This window comes from Fukomys damarensis, unplaced genomic scaffold, assembly GCF_012274545.1.
Source record: "Fukomys damarensis isolate Sample0158 unplaced genomic scaffold, DMR_v1.0_HiC HiC_scaffold_7, whole genome shotgun sequence".
Taxonomy (NCBI): domain Eukaryota; kingdom Metazoa; phylum Chordata; class Mammalia; order Rodentia; family Bathyergidae; genus Fukomys; species Fukomys damarensis.
In genome coordinates this window covers 2008288-2027570 of record NW_022900919.1, presented here as the reverse complement: position 1 = coordinate 2027570, position 19283 = coordinate 2008288, and the positions used below count along the sequence as shown (strand labels likewise).

Here is a 19283-nt window from a genome sequence, read left to right as displayed (position 1 = left end):
GGGGGGGGGGGGGGGGGGTCACCTCTCCCTACTCCGCCCACCTGGCTCGATTCCACCTGTCTTTGAAAACCTTTCTGCTCCTCTGAAAATGTCAAGCTTGCATTTTGCATTTTTGGACTTAATTTGACAAACACTCATTCCACGTTTCCAAATTATGATTCCACAGCGCCTACTTAAACAGAAATCAAGATGACATTTCCCTTTAAAGCACGAAGCGTTAGTTGAGCTGTTCTGATACAGATTTTGTACAGACCTCTTTATCTATCGTATCCGCCCTAGATAGGCCGTACTTTCAGGGACAGTAACCTGTGCTCACAGGAAAAAGCTGCTGCCCTTTTAGTGACTGCAGACTGCCTCTCCATTGCTGTTTGTTTCAGATAAAATCCTCCAAAGAAACTGATGAAGAACCGGCCCAGTCACCCAGTCTCTCCGCCACCCCCTTCTAAGGGGCCCAGAGTAAGCTCTGCTGGTTACGATGCTAAATTAGCCGTTTGGCCGCGCTCCCATCAGCCCTTTCTGAACAGGCGGTGTGTGAACAGTGACGCCCTCCCTCCCCGTGAGGACAAGTCCTTCCTACATGGACACCTACTGTCTCCCCAGTAAGAGCCCTGCTCTGGAAATTATCCTCAGTGAGCTCCTTGCTTGCCGCAAGTAACAAAACTCTCCTGAGTCTTCCGCAGACTGGTTGTGCTTGTTGGCTCTGCACTCATGGAGAGGGAAACTCTGCACCAGTTAGGATGCTATAAAAAACAGCAGCTCAGAGGCAGCGTGAGGCCTTCTGTGGATCACAGAAAATAAAACAACCAGTGAGTGTGACGTCTCCAATGTACTGACGCTATTTGTCCATTTGTGGGGAAGTTGAGGGCAGGGCCTCCTGTGGAGCCGTGCACCAGCCAGCTGGGGAAAACACTCTCAGCCCTCCCAGGCTGGCACGTCCTTCCCTTCCGCCCTGCACATCCCTGGCTCGCCAGCACCTGTGTTCCTGGTTCCCCCACGCATGTTCAGCCTGGGCTTCCGATTCCCACAGAGCAGGAGACCCCAACAATTCTCAGGCTACACCATGTGCTACTCCAACCCTTCTTCAGTCACTACCAAGATGGCAACAGTTACTTCTAAACACCGGAAGTGAGTCGATTCTGTTTGCAAATCTAATGATCATGAAGCTTCCAATCTCTCAAGCGGGAGGAGACCAGAGGATAGGTTCATTTAGGTTTGTCACTAGGCTCCTTGCCGCTTCCTTAAATGACTCTCACAGCCTAGGGCATGGCAGCCTGGCCAATTGTGTAAACCTTCAAGCTCCCCTTCACCCTGTGGGCGGTGGGAGGCTGAAACATGGGCACCCTGGGCCTCATGCCATGGCAAACAGGAAGCATTGTGTGGCTGCCACCCACTACCAGGGCTGGCACCTGGATCCACCTACTTCAGCTTCAGCAGAGGGACCCTGAGGTGAGAGCTCTCTGTGTGTTCCTCCTTCTCCCAAGAGGCAGATGTGGACCAACCAGCCACCTCTCTGGTCAGCGTGCCTCTTCGCTCCCACTCAGCCAAGCTGTTTTCCCAAGATTCTTCATCAGGAATGAACTCTGGACGGTAAGCAGGCATGCACTGTGACCTGAAAAACAAGAGCTTTGTGGTTATTTCTTCTAAAATCACTTTGCCAGAGCAAGAGTTCCTCTCGGTGATGAGGTGTGAGCCGCCATGGAATAAGTCCTGTCCTTTGAAAAGGCCACTGAGGCTGTGGCACTCTCTCCTTGATGGGAGTGGGCTTTCCTTGATATCACAGGACACGACTTAAAGGAGATCTCCCAGGGTCACTCAAGCCTTCAAAAGGAACTGTGAGCCTTCAAGAAACAGCTGTCTTTTCTAATTTCAGAAATCAATGCAGCTGTTCCTGGCTCAGCTTAGTTCCCCACTCGGTTCAGCATTTGCCTCCCTTTGAATGCTCTCAAGCTGTCAACACCAAGCAGAGTTGTGTGAGCTTTTCCTTCTCTGTGCAGATCTTTCTGTCGTGGAGCTTAAGGGCCCGTGGACCAGGGCCATGAGCAGGAAGGAGGAAAGCCAGAGCTAGGCTGGATGGGCCCATGGACAGGGCCTGTGCTTAGAAGGATGAATTGAGGGTCAGCATAAACTTTCATCAGAACTACATGTGGACATTTAGCTTCTATTCATTACATTTGGACATTTCTGCTGAATTCCTGGGCTCCTGAGCAATTCCCTACATATCAGTACACCTGACTCTCCAAAGGCTGTGCCAAAGCTGGGGTTTTCATGTATTCCACCCAGTACTAGTGTGGTCACAGTACTAACCACAATACCAACCCTCTGCTGCTACACGTCAGGAACAGTGGTGCTGCTTGACCCCAGCTAACACAACAGGGGCTGTGATTCTCCTGAATACTTAATACAACAAGGAAAAGATCTTATTCATAAGGACAAGCCCAGAGACAGAAATCAGGTTGTGCAAAACCAACACAAAGCAAGGTAACAAATGACTCTGAAAATAGTTAATAATCTTGTCCATCGATTTTGCAATGGGAAAATGCTTAGGTCTCTGAAAAAGTGCAGCACCTCCCTCCTGACTGCTGGAAAAACACCATGATGATGAAAACTGGGACTGAGAAATGGCTCTCTTGTAGTCAGAGAAAAGAAAGCCAGTCAGTGTCAGTGCTTTCTAAGGTATTGCTATGCACTAGAACTTTGCAATGGAATCGAAATGGTGTCCGCCCATCTGTCCAGTAGCCACACGGCTATGGGCTGTGAAATATGCAATGGCAACTGAAAAACTAAATGTTTAGCTTTATTTCATTTAAGTCCAGCTCCTGGCCTTCATCCTCCGGGCTCTGAGGACAGCAGCAGGGGCCACACTGGACTCGGTGATGCCGGACAAAGGAGACGGAGGGGCAGACATAACTGTGCACATCACGCGGGCAAGTGCAAAGGAATTTGAGAGTCCGCATACAGAGCACATCACCTCCTGGGGAAGGAAGGACGGAAACTCCCCAGAGAAAGTGACTGCCGTGGCCGACCAGCCGATCGGGACTGCCCTGGAGACTGCACAGGGAGGGGGTCCCGTGGTCAGAGGCGTGGTGGGGTCTTTGGCAGACAGACACAGCTTGTCCCCAGATGCCACCAGAGAGACCCTCACCATGGGTGGTGACAAACCCAGAGTGCCCCGTCCTGGAGCCTCAGCCCCTGCAGGGTGGGGTCCACACAGTCTGCCAGTACCATGCCGTGTGAAGCTCACCCGCACCCTGCGGCAGACAGCAAGGGAGAAGGTGGAATGCATCCAAGGTGTGGGCAGGGACGGAACAGGTGCACAAGGTCACTGGGCAGGAAGGGAGGCTCCCTGATGTCACCGAGCTGATGACATGCGGGGGAGCAGGCTTCCTGGAGTTTATCCGCAGAGAGAGGAACAGATGGAGCTAAGGACCTGGTGGAGTGCTTCATCCCCGAAGCGTAGACGTTACCCTCCACGTCACTCTGCTCAGGCAAGGCCAGGATGCGTGAATTTGTTCCAGGAAGGATCTTCAGCCCTTCATGGGATAGAGCTTTCTTGGGAATCACACACACAGGGTTTCTCGACTTCATCACAGTTGACTTTGGAGCTGCGTGATTCTTTTGGTGGGTTTGTCCTGTACATGGCAGAGTGCTGAGCAGCCCTAGTCCCTGCCTTAGATGCTGGTAGCACCTCCGTCCCCAACGTGATAACCAAAAATATCTCCAGACCCTGTCAACCTAACCCTGGCCGGGAACCCCCAGCCCAGAGAGACATTGTCAGAGGTGTGGACAAGCAGATGTGCTAGATGACCTTTGCAAGGCGGTGCTCAAGGTCACTTTGAAATTCAGAAGAATCAGGAACTTTTACTATTAGGAACTGTCAAGGATCCAGCAGAGATTAAAGACGTTAGGTAAAAATGTATATCTCAAGGGGAAATTCTCTGTCATAAACACCAAGGACAAAACCAAGAAATTCCATCACAAGGAAAAACAATCTCACCCTTCCTCTTGTGAGGAATTCCAGAGCAAGGGAGTATTTTCTGTGAAGCAGGGGTCTTCAGGCCTGGAGCCAAAGAACCAAGGCAGAGGAGAGGGAGACCTGGAAAACACAGGAAAGGAGCCAGAATAACCAACAAAATACTGAAGGTGTTCCCAGTAATGAGCACTCAGTTCAGCCAAGAATGTGCCTGAGATTCAGTGATCAAATGTATATGAAAATTTGACCAAGGCCAGGCGTGGTGGCTCATGCCTGTAACCCTAGCACTCAGGAGGCTGAGGCAGGAGGATTGTTATGAGTTCGAGTCCAATCTGGGCTACATAGTGAGTTCCAGGGCAGTCTCAACTACGTAGTGAGACCCTGTCTCAAAAAGCCAAAACAAAGAAAGAAGAAAATTTGACCAAGTTTTTCTAAATAGTAAAAAGCTGGAGAGACACTTAAAAATAACTCTCCTCTCCTCTCCAGCTTTAGCCAGATTGAAAATGCAAAGCAGAAACTCACAGGGGGGCCCAGATGCTGTGAGAGCCATACTTTTGGGCTCATGTGAGCAACAACAGGGGATTCTGGCCACCCTGGCTTTCCCATGAGAAACTGTGCATCAGTAAATACATTCCACCTGATGGGCCTTTCCTTCACAGGGAAGTCTGTCTCCTAAGAGCGAAGCACATTCACATTTAAAAAGTCCTCATGGCTTCTCTGGAGACTATGCCCAGAAGTCAGGGCCACAGGGTTGGAACGAGATGGTAACCAAAATGGCAGCGAGGGGCTCTCGGGACAGCAGGCACAACTGAAGCAAAATGGCTTCACCTGGGAAGGGTGCCCTCCAGAGGCTTCTCAGCCTGTCCGCTGATGGAAGGACCACAAATAATGTATCGAGCACAGCAGGGGCTTTCTGAAAAGAAAATAATTACATGGACACAATAAAGTGCACCAACATACATAGCCACTCTCATTTAAGGACATGTGTTTAAAAACAACAAGCTTTCTCTAGAAGTTGCAAATAGCATCTTCACCCCTAATAGTTGGAAATATGCCATTTCATAGGCTGGTCCACGGCCTTTTCTAAAGAGCTCAGGCCATGCAGACATGCTGTTGGCACCATGAACATTCATGGAGAGCAATTCAGTAACCCCTCAGACTATTAATGCATAAGGAAGGAATCTGAAGGAAAATAGTTCTATGTGCCTTTTTGTTCTCACACGAAATTCACATGTGACACAGACAAAACGACTCTGATCTGCAGGGCAGTGGAAACCAGGGCCCTGTGCTGCCCGACAGCCAGGGGAGGAAAAAGCAGTAGGGACAGAGACGGACAGCACACAGCTTGACTTCAACATGAAGACGAACCCAGCCCAAGGGACGTGAGGATCGCCGTGCTGTTAGCAGCTCAACCTGACAGAGACCATTAGCGGAATCCTCCGTCCGCTCCGTCACTACTACAAACCCAGAAGGCCTCGGAAGGTGCGGACATCTTGTGGAGTCAGCGAGCCCATGCTCCATTTCCTCAGCCGCGTTGTACAGATGCAAAGAAAACCCCTCATTGTTGGTGCGTTACATAAGGAAATGTGGGAGGCATGAAGACAAAGCTTGGTTGTTGCAATGATCTTCATCACACCTGCCATGTTGTTTTCATCTTGTTTTACCTGGGGTCAAACGTGGTAGACCTCTCACCGTAGATCCTCAATAAACGCCTAATGATGAATAGGTTAAGCTGCAGTGGTCATCGTTTACCTGCGTGAGATTGGCTGATTGACCCTTAAAACAGTTTTCTAAATTACTATATTTGGAATCACCACTGACCCTCTGAAGGACAGCATTCGAAGCAAGCAGAGGTCCTACTACTCCTTGGAAGCCCAAGCCAAGGGAACTGACATCAAACGGCTCACAGCAGCACCTGCCGCACAACCCACAGATTCACCTTCTCACCATTATGGAGGCAGATTAGAAATGGGGAACAAAGCCAGGCTTGGTAGCACATGTCTGTAATCCCAGCACTCCGTGAGGCTGAGGTGGGAAGATCAGAAGCTCAACCCAGACTGGGAAACTTAGTGACTTAGTGAGACCCTGTCTCAAATATTTTTTTAAAAAAAATTTTAGAGGGTTAGGGATGCAAAAGTGCAAAAGTCCTAGGTTAAAAATTGCCACAAAAAAAAAAATGAGGAAAGGTCAGAAGTCCATTATACCATTTTCTCTTCTCAGTGGCATCAGGTTGTGTTCATCACTGTTTAGTATTTCTGTGGCACTTTGAGAACATGAAGTATTTTATAATTGTAATAAAGCACACAGGGAATGGTTCCTAACCTTTTGTATAGCCATATCTCTAAAGAACCAAAAAAGTTGATTTCATCACTGTTTAGTATTTCTGTGGCACTTTGAGAACATGAAGTATTTTATAATTGTAATAAAGCACACAGGGAATGGTTCCTAACCTTTTGTATAGCCATATCTCTAAAGAACCAAAAATGAAAGAATTTCATCTGGAAATTTCCCAAACTGACTTCAAGCCATCTCAGCTTTCACCTTGCTACCATCTGGGCATGGTTTCTCGCTGTCCCAAATCCACACCTGGCCACACGAAGGACAAACAGAGGGAGCTTTGGGCCCTGTCACCCAGCAGGGCCCTGGCTGTCCACAAACCACACACACAGGAGATGCAGGGTCACACGGACAGCACACGTTCCACAGCCCGGAAATCAACCACCCCCATAACCGAAAGCCTCAGCTGTATCTTTTGACTTAATTAAGGCAGAAAACCTTGATGAGATCCGTATCATTGCTGACCTTTCTGCTTCTGGAAAAAGAACTCCCGCTGATGTTTTTCTGACTTCCACATCTCTCCGCTTTCACAAATTTCAGCAGTGTCTGGTTACCCTCGTGTCTCAGAAAACTCAGTCTATACATTAGCAAAATTCATGAGGGCCTTTGCATTTATAACAAGGTAATACTTATTTTGTAACTTTGAAATTACAGAAGAGGATAATAAGTTAAACATCTTACGTAATTCACAATTCAGAGATATCCAATGGTGACATCTAGAAATTTTCCTGTCAGTTGTTCTTTTCCCCCACCTAAGTGAATATTTAAGTCACATGCAAATATAGGTGCATACAGCACACATCCCTGTATATAAGTCGCTTTGTCCTCTGTTCAATTTAGCCATTCCCTTAGCATTTCCCTTGTTATTAAATCTTTTTCCACAGCATGATTTTAATATTGGCTCTCGTATTTCATTCATGGATTGCTGCATTGTTTGACTGTCCATCTGTCGGTAGTCATTTAGAGGATTTCTGATTTTTTCACTGAGATGTCACAAACTCTCTGGGAACCTGAATAGGTAAGTCTGTGTGTGCCAGAGGTAGAGGCAGGTCTAGAACTTCCTTGGTGCCCACCGTCCTCCGCCGGAAGACAGCTGGTGTCTCATACTCACCTTCCCCTCACGGGCAGAAACGAATCCCTGCCCTCCAGCCCTGGATTCTAACCACAGCCTGGGCAGAGGGTGCGAGCCGCAGAGCCCAGGCAGGGAGCTACACCCAGGCCAGCCGGGGGGACCAGCAGAAATCGGGGGGGACCAGGAAGAAGGCAGCGGACCTCTAGACAGCAAGGACCCAGGGGTCTGCAGCGGGGCCGGGTGGGCAGCGCTGCGGGGCAAGGCCTCCCTGGTGGGCTGGGATGAGACCCCCGACTGAGGAACGAGCCGGCTCCTCCTGGGGCGCCCTCTTTGTCCAGGTGACCCCACGGCATCTCCAACTGTCCTGAAGGAAGAAGGCCTCTCAGCACTCAGGGCGGCCAGGGCATTCCGTGTGTTTCCCGCAGCCTGCCCGGCTGAGCCCACCTGCTCTGCCATCTCATCTAACCCTTCTGTTGACCCTGGAGGTGATAAAACGATGCTTCATGGTCGCTTCATGGTCGTTGGGTCTGTTTGCTTTGAGGCAAGACTTCGTTAAGCAGTTCAGGCCTCCCGCCTGGGCCTCCCTCCCGGGTGCTGGGCTCCCTCGACCAGTGACTCCCGCTGTAAAAGAAGCAGGTGGGGTTCAGGGAAGTCTGCTCTCCTGCCCCACCGCTCCTCTGCGCCTCTTGGGGCTTGTTTTTAGTCTGGCTTTTCAGCCCCAGGCTACCGCCCCTAACTAGCAAACTGGTAGGCGAAAGTTCAGCCAGGTTCGCTCCCCCTGTGGCCACAGTCAGGGGTCGCCTGGGGGAGGCAGAAGGAGGGAGCGGGAGGAGAGTTGGCCTTGCCAAAACGCGGCCAGAGGCCTCCATTGCCGCCGGAGCTGCTTCTCCGGTTTAATTTACTACAGGAAGCAGAGTGTGCCCATGCCCAGGCCGCTCCGGAGTCAGAGTCTGCACACCCTTGATCAGCAAAGAAGCAGAAAACACGAAGCCTGGGTGCGGGGGCCTCACTGCGGACCTGGGTAAGCCACTGGCCAGGCTTGTCCTCGCTTCTTACCTGCAGGGGAGGAGACCGAGACAGTCCCTCCTTCACACAGCGACAATCAAGCGGGGCACAGCGGCCGGGTGGAGCCCAGGCCTGGCGCGGGCAGCTGGTGCAGCACAGCTCCCACCCACGTCACCTGGGACTCCAGGGTCTGCCCCGCCGTCCCAGGGGCTGGCACAGAGCACCCCTCACCTGCACTCACACCTTGGCGGAGCCCCTATTCCAAGCAGAATTCTCTCCTTGGGCTGTGTCCTCCGCAGCTCTAGGTCTTTCCTCGGGGGTCTTTACTGGTGCGGGGAGAGCTGTCACCCACTTTCCACCTCCAGCGGTGAGCGGCGCAGTGTGTGCGACAGAGACACGGAGTGAGTGCTGGCCACACACTCATGATACTGCTCCCTTCTATGATAATCTTGGGAATAAAATAAAGACTAGGCATCCGTTTTCCCGAGGAGAGAGAGGTGTGTGCTTTTAAGCTTTCCTTTACATCTGAATACAATATAAGAAGGACAAAGCATCAGATACAGGCAGTTTTACAAGCTTTTCGGATATACCTGTACCTTGTCAATAAATCAGGTCCATACACGCCAAGACCAAAGTTCCTAAATACCCTTCCCCTAATGAGTATGAACACCTGAAGAGGAGTGTCACTCCCACACCATTTACACACAGATCCTCAACCGCTGATAAAAATAACTACATGGAGGTGACTTTTCAGCTCTGAGGCATGTTTAGGGAAATCCATGAGCCACCAACAGGAATGGCCAAGAATCCCCAGCTTTGACCTCAGGATCAGAGTTGGAAATCTCCATGACTCACTTTCTTTGACTGTATTAGCATTAAAAACTCACTTTCAAAGAAACCTCAACCTAAGGCTTCAAGTTAGCCATGCAGCCTCAGCTCCTTATAAGGCCTGGGGAAGACTACACAGCTGATGGCACTCATCCTGGGACAAGGAGCAGTGCAAAGAACACTCGGCTTTGCATATCGGGCGGTGTGCACATTCCGGTCATCTAAGCCCACATGAAGAGGCAGAGCTACAGACCAGAGAGACATCAGACCTGCAGATTCCTGGAATGAGGAGATTGTGAGTGAAGACACACACGAGACCAGCTGAGGCACTGTGGAGAAATGCAGGTAAGACTCACTGACAAAGTATGATATTCACCAGGGAATAGAAAACACACACGTGACCAAGCAAAATGCATACTCAGAAAACACTTGAGTAAGCCAGGCATGGTGGAGCATATGTGTCATCCCAGCACTCTTGAGAGGCTGAGGCAGGAAGATCACAAGTTCTGGCCCAACTTTGGCAACTCAGCAACACAATGAGTAAGAAAGACCCTGACTCAAAAAGAGCAAAAAAAGGTTTTTTAAAGGGCTGGGAATGTAACTCTGTGCAAAGGCCCTGGCTTCGAGGTTCAGTCCCTAGTGGAGGGGGAAGGGAAGGGAAGGGAAGGGAAAGGAAGAGAGGGAGGGAGGGAGGGAGGGAGGAAGGGAGGGAGGGAGAAGAAAATACCTAAGAAACTCTCAGGAAGATCTTTGGTGCCCACATCAGCCTGATATCCACTCAAGACACCCTAAAGTCAAGTAGTGAGTCTGCCCTAGAGAATATGCCTATAAAACAAAGGCAAAGAAAATGAAATCAGGTAAATGATATGTGAGCTAAATCAGAAAAACAAAAATAGTCAAGTTGAACCAAGGAGAAATTAAGAGCTGAAAAATAAATGACTTAAATATTTCATGAGGGGGTCTAATATCAGGCAGAAAAATATTAGAAAAGAAGATAAAATGAAATTATCAAATCTGAAAGGCAGGGAAAAAAGAAGATAAGTAAATAGAGCCTAAAGGATTTATGGAATATCACTAAGTGGATCACTATATGCATTACAGAAGTCTCAAAGAAGAAAAGAGAAAGAAAAGACCATAATATAACATCTGAATACCTGTTGGCAGAAAACTTCACAAGTCTTATGAAGACATGAATCTACAACTCCAAGAATCTATTTCTAATTGTAATTTCTAGTTGGACTGGGATGCTGGGGATATATGTGGTGGTATAGTGTTTGCCAAGGATATGCAAGGCCCTGGGTTCACTTCCCAGGAGTGCAAAAAGAAAGCCTGGGCCAGGGATGTAGCTCAGTGGTGTCCCGGCTGCCTGCCAATCTCAAGGTCCTGAGTTTAATCCCCAGTACTGAGAAAAAAAAATTTGAATAAACCCAAGAAACACACACTGAGGCAATCCATGATATTGACTATTGAAAGACAAAGATACCATCTTGAAAACAGAAAGAGAGAGCACCTTGTCATGGACAAGTGAGATTAAAAGCAGAAATTGTGAAGGTCAAAAGGCATAAAATGGTATATTTAAAACACTAAAAAAGAAAAACTCTTAGCCAAGAACTCTATATTCATTAAAACCATACTTTAAAAATGAGTATGAAATTAAAAGATATTCTCAGATAAACAAAAGCTGAGGAAACCCATTACCAGTAGACCTGATCTACAAGAAATGCTAAAGAGAGTTCTTCAGGTTGAAGTGAGAGTACATAAGATAGTACTCAAAGACTTAAGGATAAAAAAATACACATAGTGAGTTGATGTCCACACAGCCATACACAGGAATTACAAATACAAAATTCCATAAATAGTCCCCATGTGGAGAAAAGAGATGGAATAAGTGAGGAGCCAGTTGGTAGGTGAGCACACAAGGGCTTGTGAAAGTTAAACCTCATAACTTATTCATATGTTGCATTATCATTTCATCTATATCAAACTATATTTATTTTAAATGAGGAATGAATATAACCTAAGGGAAATTTACACAGTGAAGAAATCATATGGAGATAATTAAATAGTAAATGCTATTCCAAAAAGATGAGATGGAAAATTACTGAAATCCTGAAATTCAGCATGAAAACTATCTCACCTGTCATCTCTAGTCAGACCGGGATGCTGGGGATGTAGCTCACCCTGCACATACACGACCCTGGGTTCAATTCCCAGGGCTGTGAAGGTTCTAGTTAGTCTAAGAAATAAATAAGTTCTCATTCTTTAAAATCCCCCTGAAAATTGAAGGATGAGGAGGTAAAACAGATATTGACAGGAATACTGACGTCCCAAAAGAATTTCTAATCCAAGGTGCTTGGTATACATTATGCTGAAGCTGAAAAAAGAAATTAAAAGAATGGATTGTTTGCAAATGAATAATAGTCCTTTCAGCACAATAAAATTTTATTTATTCACATTCCATTAATCTTAAAAGTGTCTCCTAATTGAAAAAGTATATTGAGGTTGACGTTAACCTTTGTTTAAAAATCCTTTGTTACAGATAGTGCAAATTAATATTTTTAAAAGAATGCCCAGAGACCATTCAAAAAATGCCTCTGCATACTCATAAGAATAGTTAACAAAAGAATTGTTGAGTATAAATACATAATATTAACCACCAAAAAGTATAGTCAGAGACCACAAAGCCTTGGGAAGTCTTTACTGAAAAATATTCACTGAAACAATTCTAGGATTTACTTGAATATAAGAACATCAGTAGTATTTAAGGTCTCATTCTAATTGTTCTCTCCCCTAAGAAAAATAGTTTAAATAGCTGGCGATCTACCAGAATGATTTTTGAACTTCATAATTCAATACAGATGGGTGAAAATGGGCTTGGATGGTAATGTGGTGACCAGGCCAGTGGAACACAAGACACAGACATGGAAACAAAATCAAACATGCATAGATGTTCTTACCAGCTGGCTGGAAAGCTAGGGATTGCTCAATAAATGTTACACACACACACACACACACACACACACACACAGAGCAAAGGTGCCCACTCTCTCCAGAAGTTACACAAAGTAGCCAGATGGAATTTTCCATGCTCAGATTTAAGCAATTTCTCAAACATGAAAGACACAATCCTTCCTCCTCAAACAAATGAATGAAATGAGAAAGACTTCTATTTGGAGTGTAATAAGTAAGTTTTCAAAAAACTCACTGAATAACAAAGTATTGTAAAGGTTATTTCCAGTCAGAAAAATACCTGAGGGAGGAAATCAGACCAACATTCATTCCAGTCAGCTGGAAAGTCCAGAAAATTAATCATTAACACTGGATGGGATTGTGCCTGGGGTGGCTATTTAAGAGATAAATCATTTTAACTGTTCAAAAGACAAAAGTACTCATATAGCTTCCCAAAGCACACCAGTAGGCTGTGTGTTTTCAGGGAAGATTAATGTAAGACTCTCTATATTAATGAAAGATGTGTGTTATGGCTTGTGTCTAGATGTCCCTCAAAGCCTTGTGTGGTCATAGGTGGAGCTTTTCAGAGGTGCCTGGATCTAGAGCGTGTGATTAAGGGTGTGTGATTAGTAATCAGTCCACTGATTGGTTTGGCATAGTTCTAGGTGTGGATAATGGGAAGGTCCTCCCTTGTTATGAGAGCTACCCACTCTATGGGAAAGTAGCTTGAATAGAATATAAGGGACAGAAAGAGGGCTGCTGTCATCACTTGCTGCTCTGCTGCCTTCTGCCCACCATGAGCTGTTTCTCCTCTGCAATGCCCTCTGCCATCCACCCACCTTGGCGCCAGCCAACTATGAAATGAAATACCTATAAACTGTGAGCCAAAATAAACCTTTCTTCCTTTAACTCTGGGTGTCAGGTATTGTCTCAGCAACAAGAAAAGTAACTAAGACAGTGTACAAGCCTTGGGTAAAAAATTCCATCTTTTTCTGCTAATTATCATTTCTCAGAGATCAGGGAATCCCTGGGTCCCAGAATGGAAACTATTGAGAGCCATGAACAGGAACAGAGCATGTTACTGCTTGCAACCTGAGACTGTTGTATCTGCCGATGTACACAGCTCTCTGAAAGACCATGTCGTTTATAGCATGTATGTATGTATATACCACCTGATTAGCAGGGATTTCCCGTATAAAGCAAGGGAGATAATTTTTTAATTATTCAACATTTATTTAATTCAAAATCAATAAAAATTTCAAAGGCATCTCTGAAGAAGGACAACAGATGGTCCTGTGTTCATGGCACTGGTGGCAGATTAAGTATCCAACTTGCATGGTCGGTAGACCCTGCCAGTGACACACAGTGGCACACATACGAGAGTCTGCTTCCATATCTTCTCAGTCGCCATGGTGACGTGTTTTTACATGTGATATTAAACACACTACTTTATTATTTCTGTTTAAATGGTCAGTTATCTTTCAAAGAGGAGAAGATGTACACGCTGTTGGCACTCTGCACGCATGGATGGAGACCCCAGGCCGGCTTTTGTGTGAGTCATCCTCAGGCCCTGCACCAGTCCCCGGGGTGCCAAGAGGCACTGCCGGCCCCTTCCACCTTCGTGCAGACCCACCCTCTGCCTCCCCTCACTGTCACATCCGCTCACCTCTCCAGGGTTGCTGTTCACACCCTGCCTCCTCCTCATAGCCGTGAGCGCACAGCCCAGACAGCACCTGGCACACAGCGAGGCAGTGTGGCAACTACTGAGCAGGCCCCAAGACTTTTCTCCAACAAATTCTTCTCATCATTAGGCATAGTTTTCCTCAAATTCATATATTTCAGTTTATAACACAGCTGTGTGCTACAATCATTCTTTGTATGTGTGTGAGTGTGTGTGTGTTTGGTGTGTGTATGTGGTACTGGAGACTGAACCCAGGGCTTTCACTCTGAGCTACATCCCCAGCCCTTTTTAACCTTTTTATTTTACTTTTGAAACCGGTTTCCTCTAAACTGCTACACTGCGCTGGCTGGGCTCAGACTTGGGATCCTCCTTGCTTAGCCTCCTGCAATGCAGGACCTAAAGCATCCAGATGGCGGTCGGATTGAGCGGCATTGTATCCATCAGTGCTCACTAGAGTAACAGGTTTAACGCAAGATTTACGGACAAATAAGAACTCAGGGAGTGGCTAACGTGGCCACCCACATTCAGGTGTGAAGAGTGCAGAGGGTCCGTCTGCGCACTGGGGATCCAGAGGAGCCAGTCGAGGGCCTGGAGCCCACTACCGTGTCCCCGTGCATCCGTACCAGGGTCTGCGGTGGGGGCTGAAGGGTCTGTGCTGGGAGCCAAGAGATGGTGTCCAAGTCCGGAAGACCGGAGCTCCCCTGGAGAAACGGAAGCAGCCTTCCTTTTTCTTTCCCCTTTATTCCATTCTGGTGCCGACCCTCTCTAGGGTGCTCTTCCACACCCAGAACTGTGCTGAGCCAGTCCAGCTGGGCGTTTCCTAAGCAAGTGGACACAATCAGTCAACTACCACAGGCGCTGAATATCCACACCGAGACCAACTAGACTTGGGAACTGCTGCTTGCTCCGACACAGACAGCCGCTGTCCACCATGGCGGCTGCTTGGCGCAGATTTGCTGATGTGAAGGGGCAGCTGTCAGGCCCGTGAGTTCCGCCCTCTCCGTCTCCCTGGAGCCACAGGTCCAGGCCCAGACAGTGGCAGGAGGAGGCACTACATGGTCCCTGGTACCTTCCACCCCCGTCCTCTCCCACACGCTGGTAGACGTACACGCAGCACTATCTCGGAGCCATCCTGACGTCAGAAAGAAATAAAGGGAAAATCTGCAAACGTGGGAAAAGAGTAGGAAGACAGGCACGGCCTGATGGGGTTCGGAACAGCAGAGCTCCTACCACCCTGGCCCGCAGGGAACAGAGGAAGAAGGCACAGCCCAGAAGGACAGAGCCCCGCAAAACAAGAGCCGGCTGGAGGTGGTGGGGATCTCGACCACAGAGCCTCTCGGGAGAAGCAGAAGCGCCCCTGCCGGTCACGTCCCGCGGCCTGGGGAAGGCCGGTCTCCTCTGTCAGCCGGCTCAGGCTGGGGGGAGGAGAACGGGGTGAGGAGAACGACGGAGCCTCTTGCGGTGCAGCCAGGAGTTCACAGCTGAGAGAAGCGGCCAGGCACAGCCAAAGCACGGTCCTCAGGCTGTGCTGCCGTAGGGGCCGACCCGTCCTCACTTCACACCGTATGCTTCAAGATGAGTTAAGGTTTTCCTAAGCTACCTGCTTGTCACCAGGCACTATGGGGCACGTCTGTAATCCTAGCCCTCTGGGAGGCTGTGGCAGGAGGATCACTACTTTGAGGCCAATCTGGGCAATTTACCAAGACCCTGCTCAAAATAAAGAAAAAGACTGGGATCTAGCTCAACGTGAAGGCCCTGGGTTCAACCCCTAGTACAAAAACAGAAAAGAACTTAGGAGAAGAACCGTCAGGCGTGCAGACCAAGAACAACTTGAGCGCCTTGGGTTCACCCCTCACGCGTAACCAGCACCCTCCCTGCCCTCCCTGTGGGTCCTCCACCCGGCCCAGGCTGACACCACCCAGGCCCCACACAAATCAGACTCCCAGTGCTGCTTTCAGTTCATTTCCGCTCTTGATGGCCTTCAATAGTGGTTTTAAACAAAGCTCACAGCCAAATACCTGGGGAGTTTGCTTCAGTTTCCTACGGTGCTCCCCAGGGACGCTCCTCAGGCTCCCAGCTGAGTAGTCAAGGGCTGCCTTTCTAACTGCCCCCAGGGGATCCTGACACCCCACACTCAGCATCTGCCCATGATGTTACCCTAACCCCCACCACCACCTCCGGGGACCTCTCCGGACACTAGGGGAGCCATGAGGGGGAAGCACTGCCCCCTGGTGGTCACCGACAGCTTCTATTTTAACCATGAGTTTACAGTGAAAATGCTGAGTAAACCTGGAGTAGGGGAAAACTCCCTCAGCTCAATGGAGAGGGCTTATGGAAGAGTCACAGCTAAGTAGGCTCCCATCGATGGTGACAGACAAGGCTTTCCCTATCACTGGGACAACTCGGATGCCCACCTTCACTACTGCTAATGCAACAGTTTGCCCGGAATGGGAGAGTAACCCGAGCCCGCAACAGATAAAGGCACTCACAGTGGAGTACTCTACCTGAAAAGGAACGGCACACACTGTGTACAATGGGTAACTGAGCCAGAAATAAGAGGGTAAAGGCTGCGTGGTTTCATGTTTATGAAATACCTAACAACAGGCAAATTCATAGGGCAGAGTAGCTGAGAGTTACCAGGGCCGGGGCTTGGGTAACGGGCAGTTATTGCTTTAGGGACACAGAACGCAGGTATGAAAAAGTCTTGGAATCTGTGGCGATGGCAGCACTTACTTAGTGATCACGTAATTATTGGTGCTGTGTCACACACCTGCACTGGTCAGCACAGGGCCGGGGATGCATCCCGCGGGAGAGCACACCCAGCCCCAGCCCCGAGTTCAATTCCCAGGACCACTTAAAAAAAAGTTATAGCAAATTTTATGATACATGTTTTACCACAATAGAAGCAATTGGAAAAAGGTTAGTTTAAACCTTAACAACACGTACCCTGGGGTTTTTAACACCCATCTCATAAAGGAGCAAAGAGAAGCTAAGTTATCTTGTGAAATATTCAGTACCTAAAAAGAAGTAAGGCTGGAAAATAAAACAACATGGTATTTCTGAGCTGAGGACTAAGACTTATGATACTCATGGGCTCCTCCTCTGCACCCCTAAGGTTGCGGGAAGCCAGACCCGCACCCTCGCCCACCCAGCTCCCGCGCCTGCACCTCCTGTCCCACCCCACCCATGCGCCACCCATGCACTCGAACCCAGACCCTCTACTCAGGACAGGACACGCGCATGCCTGAGGTGCACAGACCGGTTCTGCCATTCTCGGAGCCATGGACCCATCATGAGCAGGAGCCAAGCTTTATCCTGGCTCATAGTTTTCAGGGATTCAGACCACTGCTGGCTACAAATAACCAGTGAAGCCAAAGAAAGCTGCCCGCCCCCAGGCAGCTGGGAAGGAGCTGGGATAAAAGTACGGCCTGAGGCAGGCCCCAGCGACTCCCTCTTCCACTCCTGCCCCAGCTCCAATCTCATGTTCCGCAGTGAACTGCCAGCAGACGCATCCCCTGGTGAGGGCAGTGCTGCCCTGTCCAACCTCCTCAGGAAGCCGAGCCCTGCTGGAGACAGCTGGGGCCCAGGGCCTCAATGCACACCCCGTGCTGGTGATACAGCGTGGGTCTGGGGTCCTGTGCAGGGATAGGGCCTGTCCTCTCACTCAGTGCTCTGGCGGGTGCTGACCTCGGGAAGGCACCATCCTCCTGCATGGCCTCCAGCACAGAGCTCTGTCCAATGGCCAGTTTCATGGAAATCCCCAAGTGCAGCCAGAAAATCTGCAGACGTCCCCTTTTCAACTTCAGGGGGAATGAAGAAAACTCCACTGCGACCCTGTTTTACTTTCGATGAAGCTCTGTGCTCTCGGACTTTCCCCAGCCCAAGCTCCGGAGCGTGGACAGCTTGGGAGCCTGTGCTCAGCCAGCTCCTGAGGACCAGGGACAGGGTCTGCTCGGTGCCAAGCTGGGCAGGTGTTTATCGGTGTCCTCCAGGCTGCCTTTCCCACAGCCCTGTGCCTCGTATCACACAGTGTCGTGGAGTGACCAGGAACACACCACGAGAAGGCAAGATGTACTTCCTCACTGACTTTCTAAAACCCACTGCTTCCCTGAACTGGCGAGGACCCAGGCACCGGACACTGGACACCGGACACGGCCCGCTGCACCCTGCTGTTCTGGGATGCAGACCCTGGAGGCTGGGGTGGATGCAGCCCCTCCTCACTGGAGCCCCCGACTGCACCCCAGGACCCTTTCCTGCCGCACACCCCTGCCCCACCCCGCTCATTCTGCCTCATTTTACAAAACTTACCCCCATGGACAAAGAGTCCAAATTGGCCACGGGCCGATAAAACAGCAGCTATCAGAGGCAGTGTGAATTATACACCAGATGGACCTCATTAACTCCCCAACTAATGGAGAAAGGAAGGAAATCACCCATCAGAAACCTGCAAACCACCAGCACTTACAGCTGTGCCCTAATTGCAGTACAGCCACAGAGAAAGGTAATCAAGGCCTGCCTGAGAGGCTGTTCATGACCCTGCGACACTCAGAATCACGCAGCGACCAACTCTAGTCTGCCTGTGAGGACCGCTGGCCTCAAAACTAATCAACCACATGCAAATCTGCAAGATAAAAAGGGAAACCAGTAGGAGTTGATTGGAAAACATGAAGATAAATCCATAAACCCCAAAATGATTGCGCCCCATCTGATATTCTATAAACTCTAAATAGGCTCAAAGCACATGACACTATAATGACAGCATATAATCTTATACTATTTCTGCATTTTTGACAAACATCGAATGCTTTGTTTTAAGTAAGCTCAGGGACATAGACAAAATCCCGAACTGATAATGTTAAATTTGCAATCCCATACTTCATGTGAGCATGTTGGCCATCCATTCCTCTGTGGGTATCAACTCACACATTGTCCTAGAATGTGGGTGGGTAAATTGGCTGGCAGTCCCCTTACCCAGGCAGATAAGACTGCTATAAACGACCGCGACACCAAGGGACAACTGTAAGAGCAGACAGAGGTGGCAGCGGCTGCTCACGACCTGCCAGGTGGCGCTCCCAGCATTTGGACAGTCTTCAGCCTTCCCCGACAGACGGCCAGTGTGAGCCAACAGTGCAGCCCTGAGGGACGGAGCCGGTACCCCACAAGCCTAGCTCCCAGGAAGCACAGAGAGGTCCAGGAGAGACTGGCTCCGAGCCCCCCCACACTGCAATACCCAGGACAGTGGCGGTGGGCACCGAGGGAGCCTTGTGCCATGGAGGCTGGCACTTTGCGCTGTGGTTTGAATGTGCCCCCAAAGCTCACACTGGGAAACCGAGCCCCAGCCCTGCTGCGCTTACAAGTCATTAGGCCATGGGGCTCTGCCTCCCAAAAGGACTGGTGCTCTTATCAAGGGAATGGGTTCCTGGTGAAAAGACGATGTCTCC

At 49.1% G+C, this 19283-nt stretch overlaps 1 protein-coding gene across 11 annotated transcripts in view; it reads right to left on the bottom strand.

Moving 5' to 3' along the window:
• Window positions 1–19283, bottom strand: part of Oca2 (OCA2 melanosomal transmembrane protein) — a 231444-nt gene that overhangs the window by 183904 nt on the left and 28257 nt on the right. For 10 of the 11 annotated variants that reach the window (XR_004516156.1, XM_010612938.3, XM_010612936.3 and 7 more), the window contains exons 3-4: window positions 3995–4093; window positions 1421–1609 (exon numbers count right to left, since the gene is read on the bottom strand). Coding sequence is in view for 10 of the 11 variants with exons in the window: in XM_010612938.3 (XP_010611240.1) it covers window positions 1421–1609; window positions 3995–4093 (288 nt within the window). In the remaining variant the exon portion in view is untranslated. The remainder of the gene's footprint in view (window positions 1–1420; window positions 1610–3994; window positions 4094–19283) is intronic. The other variant, XM_033761043.1, reaches the window with a different exon arrangement.